Source organism: Neomonachus schauinslandi, chromosome 9 (assembly GCF_002201575.2).
Source record: "Neomonachus schauinslandi chromosome 9, ASM220157v2, whole genome shotgun sequence".
Taxonomy (NCBI): Eukaryota; Metazoa; Chordata; class Mammalia; order Carnivora; family Phocidae; genus Neomonachus; species Neomonachus schauinslandi.
The window spans coordinates 71,498,215-71,505,262 of record NC_058411.1 but is presented as its reverse complement, the minus strand read 5'-3'; the positions used below and the strand labels follow the sequence as shown (position 1 = coordinate 71,505,262).

At 50.5% G+C, this 7,048-nt stretch overlaps 1 protein-coding gene across 3 annotated transcripts in view; it reads left to right on the top strand.

Moving 5' to 3' along the window:
* Nucleotides 1-5,888: 5,888 nt before the first annotated feature.
* The window catches only part of MRPL52 (mitochondrial ribosomal protein L52), a 4,234-nt gene continuing 3,074 nt past the window's right edge, over nucleotides 5,889-7,048 (top strand). For 2 of the 3 annotated variants that reach the window (XM_021695406.1, XM_044917961.1), the window contains exons 1-3: nucleotides 5,889-5,927; nucleotides 6,035-6,092; nucleotides 6,193-6,260. In XM_021695406.1, the coding sequence (XP_021551081.1) occupies nucleotides 5,900-5,927; nucleotides 6,035-6,092; nucleotides 6,193-6,260 (154 nt within the window). In that variant the 5' untranslated portion in view covers nucleotides 5,889-5,899. The remainder of the gene's footprint in view (nucleotides 5,928-6,034; nucleotides 6,093-6,192; nucleotides 6,261-7,048) is intronic. The other variant, XM_021695407.1, reaches the window with a different exon arrangement.

The window sequence follows — 7,048 nt, the reverse complement described above, 5'->3', positions numbered from 1 at the left end:
ACGGAAATTGGAGTTCATTGGCACCGAACGTCTGAATTACTCCAAGGAGCACATAGTGCCTTTTTATACCCAGGCCACTGCCCCGCTGGCCTGCCCCTTCATTCCCCTCGGGGGTCAGGCCCACGTGGTACATGAGGGAAGTCCTAGGAAGACAGCCCTAACACGGCCCCCTTGGGCATTGGCATCTGCACTGTCACTCCACTCAAGCCACCCTGGCTGCTTCCTTGCTCTTGCCACACAACAGACCCACTCTGGGCTCAGAGCTTTCGCAATTGCTGTTGCCTCCGCCTGCAACATGTTTCCGGGCGGCGACACTGTTCATCCCTTCACGCACTCCATCCGGGTCTGTGCTTAGACACACCACCAGAGGCCTTCCCTGAGGAGTCTCTGAAGGAGCAACGTCTTCCCTCTTCATCCATTCACCGTTCTGGACTTCTCTGCAAGGGCACCACCACCCAGAGTGCATTTGCTTGTTGACTGTCACCTCCCTCACTAGAATGCAAGCACCACCAGAGCGCTCGCTCTTCACCCTGTGTCCCCAGGGGCAGAGCACACATAGGCAAGAATAAATGAATGAATAAACAATGCTGTTCCTCCTAGACTGATTTCCCAGCAACCTGGGTTCTGGGAACGTCCTTGAACTTGCCCTTCTGGCGCACTTATGCGGCTGCTGGTCTGGCTCCTAAACTAAGCAAGGAGTTATCTGGAAGTATTTATTCTTTTTGACAGTAATGGGTTGAAGGGAGAGGGAGGGTGTAATTTTCAGTTTGACTGCGAGGCCTAGAATGGTTTGAAATGAACTTTTCGTTTCAGTAACGGGAACACAAAAAGCCCCTCATCCCACGCGCTCTCCGGGACCGCTGCTGTCCCACGCCCCGGCTCAGGTGACCGGCCTGGGTGCGGCGAGAGCAAGGTGCGACGGCCGCCCGGCGGCGAAAGGGCGGACGAGGCAGAGGGAGGCGAGGGCTCAGGTTCACGAGCGTGCAGGCGAGTCCAAGAGTGTTGGGAACCGCACACCCTTAAGAGGACCCCTCCCCGGACGCCCTCCCGCAGCTCTTCTCTTCGCGGTGACCCTGGCCCCACCCCCTCCGCCCCCGCCCAGCGGCAGCCCGACCTCACCTTTGCCCCTTTCTCCCACGCTCCCTTTCTCCCACGCTCCCCTCCTCCCCGCCCCGCCCCGCCAGCCCCCGCCAGTCCCTTTATTATCCTCTTTCCCTTGACCCCCGGTTGTTCCGAGTCTGCAGCCCGGAGGCCTCGCCTTCCCAAATCCCGACCCGGCCACCGCCCGCCCTCAATGCCCCTCTTAAGAGCTCAGTCGCCCCAGATATCCAGGTCTGGCTGCGGAGGCCAAACCGGGGTCTGCCTTGGGGGAGCCCACCCCACCCGGCGTCCGGTGCCTTCTTTCCTTGTACCTGGCGAGCAGCCCCCGCCCCTCCCCGGGCTCCAGGAAGCCTTGGGGGTGGGGGTGGGGGTGGGGGCTGTAGACAAAGGGCGCCAGGGTCCGAGAACCCAGGGGTCCCGCAACGCGCTCCCCAGCCCTCTCCTCATTCAGGCACAGCTGCGCTGCCTGAAAGTGAGATTGGATACCCTTAGACGCGCCCTCCTCCCCAGGAACGCTCAGCTTCCTCTTCCCCCCCAATCCTCCTCGCGCTGGCGGCCCGACGGGGGTCCGCGCGAGAGCCCCAAACCCTGGCAACCCCGCCTCCAACCCCAAGACGCCCGGCTGAAACTTGGGAGTGACTCCGGACTGCAAAGCCCCGTGGGGGAGGGGGAGGGGAGCGGCGCCCGCCGGGAGCCGGGGGAGGGGTCTCTCGGAAGGGCGTCTCAACTCCCCGCCCCCTCGGGGAGCTGTTGCATCAGCTCCGAGATCCCCAGTTAATGAAAGTAGTCTCCACCAGGCCGGGAAGGTGACGGGCAGTAGAGCTGCCGCCAGGAGGCAGCACTTAACCAAAAATATCCTGTCTTAGGGTGCCAGAGAGGTTGGAGTCCCCAAAGCATCTTTCATCTGAAGAGTCTGTCAGCGTGGACCCAACCAAAGAGGGAGTTGCTGGGCTCTGGAACACTTTTTTCACCATGTTTTAAGGCTTAAAGATGACTTGTGGGGCGCCTGGGTGGCTCAGTTGGTTAAGAGTCTGCCTTCGGGCGCCTGAGTGACTCAGTTGGTTAAGCGACTGCTTTCGGCTCAGGTCATGATCCTGGAGTCCCTGAATCGAGTCCCACATCGGGCTCCCTGCTCGGCGGGGAGTCTGCTTCTCCCTCTGACCCTCCCCCCTCTCATGCGCTCTCTCTCTCTCATTCTCTCTGTCTCAAATAAATAAATAAAATCTTTAAAAAAAAAAAAAAAAGAGTCTGCCTTCGGCTCAGGTCATGATCCCAGGGTCCTGGGATCGAGCCCCGCATCGGGCTCCCTGCTCCGCGGGAAGCCTGCTTCTCCCTCTCCCACTCCCCCTGCTTGTGTTCCCTCCTTCGCTGTGTCTCTCTCTGTCAAATAAATAAATAAAATCTTTAAAAAAAAAAAAGATGACTTGTAAATACTATGATTTTTTTACACCTTTTGCACAAACTTTGGCATTTTTTAAAGCCAGCATTGTCACTCTGCAGAGATTCACAAGAGCCACCCACCTTCAAGACCAGCATGGTTTGGAAAGGCACACAGCTGAGAGACTTCCCAGCTGCCAGGCAAGAAAAAAAAGTGTAGCCCGAGGTCATAATTTACCCATCTTGAAGCTGGGTGATTTAACACAAAATTTAGCCCGAACTGATTTAGCAGCCATGGGAAAAGAAAGGGAACATGTTACGATCAATTATGTGATAAGGAAATAACATGCAAAGCAATGTATTGTGTGAGGGCTAGCCTTTAGCTCCCACACTTCTTGCATGGGTGTCAGTGATTTAATTGTTGAGTTGTCCTAAGGAGGAAGATAATGAAGGAATGTAAAATAACGTACTTCCCAAATAGTTTGCTCTTCAAACTTCAATTTGGTCAGAAGCATGCAAAAAGGAGAACAAGTTACAAAATGAGATGGAATTGGTCACCCTGAGTCAGTTTCACTGACATTTTCTCCAATGTCGTTATTATTCATCTCAACAGTTTAAAAAGCACCTAATTTCCCAGGAGCACCTGGCTGGCTTAGTCGGTGACTCTTGATCTCGGGGTCCTGAGTTTGAGTCCCACTCTGGGCATAGAGATTATGTAATTTAAATTTGTTTTTAATTTTTTAATAAAAATAAAAAATAAAACGCTCCTAATTTCTCAGAGCAGTGCACTTGTACAAAAGTTACTGCGTACAGACCATACAGAAGGATATTTGAATAAACATATTGGACAAAACATGAGTGGACAACAAAATATTAAAACCAAATACAGGCTGTGATGCCCTTGAGAGGCCAAGGAGTTTAAGAGAGGAAAGACATGAAGCTCAGATTCCTGATGCTTCTCATTGCTCTTAACGCCAGCCTTTGCCAGATGAAGTCAAGAGTCTGAAAGACATCTAGTTTGGGATGACGAAGCTGCTTTCCTGTGGCTTGAATCTAGTGAAGTCATTAAGGAGTGCTGTCCACTTGCCAGACCCCCTCCCCTACGACAATGTTCCATGAGGTCTCTGAGAATGCTGCTGATGTCAGCTGTCAGCACTGATGTTCTTTCTCTCTCGCTCTCAAAGCCCTAACCCATATTTCCTGCTATTTACAACCCACGGACTGTCCACATCACACCAACCACGTCAAAGGCTGAACTTGTCTTCCTTCCAAAGACCTTTCCCCTCCCGGGTTTCTCAGTTTTCCCAATTAAATTTCCCATCCTGCCCCCAAAGTTCTCCAGTTCTGGCTCCTTGACTCCTACAGCTATAAAGTGTTGAATGTGTTCATTTCTGCCTATGGAATTTATATTGTTCACATTATTTGTTCACCTTAATGTGTGTGCCCTCTTTTATAATTTTGCAAACCCATGGTGTCCCCCTAGTGTGTGAGCTACTGGAAGATAGGAGTATTGCTGGTTCAATCCCTTTATATAGTGTCGGTGGTACTACCAGCTTGTCATCTTTCCTGTCAATCTTGAATGTTGACACTAAGGTTATTTTTCCAGCCCTTGCCTTCTACTATTTGACTTGCCAACTGTAAACTATGTAAATGGGATTCCAAGCACTGTCTACCTCAGCTGTCTTTCTCAGAACCAGCCAAAGGTATATGAAGCCAGGCCTGGGAAAGTGGCATTCAATCATTATTGCAACTGTAAAACAATAAATCCACAGCCACGTTTTGATTCAATTTCCTGATCTCTGAAAACTACAAGCCATCTGTACAATGATTGTTTCCTGGACTGTCTTATCTACTTTACAGTTTATTATGAAAATCATGTGAAATCACCTATATAGAAGTGTTTCCATAAGTGAAAATGAAGTGTATGAATGTAAGATGGCGATAGTTCTTTATTGTCTAATTGCCCTTGCTTAGTTTTGGGGATCCATCTTTTGGCTTATAGCCCAGGTTCTTTTGTTCCCATCCTTTCTTCTGGTTCAGCCCTAGCCTATACCATTCTTATTGTTATTGAAACAGCTGCTTTTACTTCTTAAACCAGGATCCACCCTTCCCCTCTTTCAAAGCACAGCTCCGAGCCACCTCCTGTGGAAAAACTTCCCAGTCATGCAGAAGGAAATGATAAACTTCCAGATAGGCCATTGCACCACTCCCTCAGTTTCTCCCAGCCCCCGTATTAAGTGTCTAGCCTAGCACAGAGTAATGGGCACTTCTGTAGGAGCTTCACCATGTATAAAGCATTTGCACTTACATTACCATTCTTTAATGTTTTCAGAAATGTGATATATTAAGGGTTTTTTTTCATGAAGAAATTAAGAATAAATGAATTCCCCAAGACAAATAATGATTAAAAAAGAGGGAAGAAGTCACAGATCTGTGTTTACTATGTACTTATACAGTGTAGTCCCATCTTATCCACAGAGGATACTTTCCAAGAACCCCAGTGGACGTCTGAAACCGTGGATACTACCAAACCCTGTGTATGTTTTTTTCCTATACAGACATACCTATGATAAAGTTTAATTTATAAATTAGGCATAGCAAGAGATTAACAACAGTAAGAAAAAGTTATAACAATATACTGTAATAAAAGTTATGTGAATGTTGTCTCTCTCAAAATATCTTACTGTCCTGAAGCCCCTGGGTGGTGCAGTCGGTTAAGCATGGTTTCGGCTCTGGTTCTAATCTCAGGGCTGTAAGACTGAGACCAGTGTCTGACTCCTCACTCAGCACGGAGTCTGCTTGGGATTCTTTCTCCTTCTCCCTCTGCTCCTCTACAATCTCAGCGGTACTATTAACAGTAATGTGTGTGATAATTATTGTCTTCTCTCTCTAGACCCGGGGCTCTTATCAGAAGAGTGATGACGTCTGTCTTGCTCTCCATAGAATCCCCTGCACCTAATACAATGCTTGTCACATATAAGCTCTTCAATTTTGTTGAATAAATAAGGACTGAAACCCAAATTTTTTTATTCATTCTAGATTTGACTGGGAAATATTAGGCTGGGAAAAACGTTACAGTGATGCAGAAGAAGGCAGAATGAAGTAAATACTCCTCTAAGATAATGGCATAAATTCCAAAGGACTAGACACCGCTGCGCAGAGGTGGCTGGAGCGGTTCAAAATGGTTCAGTCTAGGACACGACTTCCACGGAGGATGTAACCATTACTAGCGATTCATACGCAGACCAACCGCTCTCCCGCAAAAACCCCGATCACACTCCTGTCCTCTCTTCCGTACAATGCCCCAAGATGGCGGGGCCCGTGATTGAATCCCAGATTCAAGATGGCGGCTTCCGACTTCCCCTGCAGCGTCGCGCGTGGCCACCGATGCCACGCCCACTTCCGGCACCGCGGCCTCAGTATGGCAGCTATAGGTACTCTGCTTTTGAGTAAGTGGGTGTGGAGTCGGTGGGCTCGGGAGTCCGCGGGGCCAAGTCTAGGACCCCTGAGTTGACTGCATGGCCTCTGCTCCAATTCTGCCCTGTTTTCCCTGCAGGTGTCCGGAGGCTGCACAGCAGCGTGGCGGCTCGGGCGGGCAGCCAGTGGCGACTCCAGTGAGTGCCGGTCTAGTGCGGCTCTGGGGGGGGACTGGGGGGGGTACTGGGAAGCCAGAAGCAGGGCCGAATCCTCACCGCACTGTTTTTCTCCACCCAGGCAGGGCCTGGCTGCCAACCCCTCCGGCTACGGGCCCCTTACCGAGCTCCCGGACTGGTCTTACGCGGGTGAGCGCTGACCTGACAGTTATTTCAGTTTCGCCCAGAGGGAACGCCCCTGCACGGAGGGCGGCGGGAGAAGGGGGTCAAGGTGGGGATGGGTCTGAGTGGACAACGTATTGAACTTTATATTTGGAGTTGGGGGAAGAAGCCCAGTTATTTATTTTGTAAATTAAACTAGGTCTATGGAAAGTAAAGCTAGACAGGATCTTGTGGGGATGAGCAGAAGATAATTCTATTTTGGGACGCCCCGGGGGAGGGAGTGACAAGATTTTTACGTTTCTCGTGGTGGGACGGTTTTTAAAAAGTTAGAAAGACCCACCGTTCAGTGTGGTGAGTACATTGTTGAAAATTTGGTACCGGGCGCCTGGGTGGCTCAGTTGGTTGGGCGACTGCCTTCGGCTCAGGTCATGATCCTGGAGTCCTGGGATCGAGTCCCGCATCGGGCTCCCTGCTCGGCAGGGAGTCTGCTTCTCCCTCTGACCCTCCTCCCTCTCATGCTCTCTGTCTCTCATTCTCTCTGTCTCAAATAAATAAATAAAATCTTTTTAAAAAAAAAAAAAAAGAAAAAAAGAAAATTTGGTACCAAATGGAGAGAGAGCTCTTTGAAAGGCTGCCTAAGTGAACATCTCAGAGAGAGGGGTTAGAAGGGTGAGGATTGGGTGCCTGGGTGGCTCAGTTGGTTAAGCGACTGCCTTCGGCTCAGGTCATGATCCTGGAGTCCCGGGATCGAGTCCCGCATCGGGCTCCCTGCTCGGCGGGGAGTCTGCTTCTCCCTCTGACCCTCCCCCCTCTCT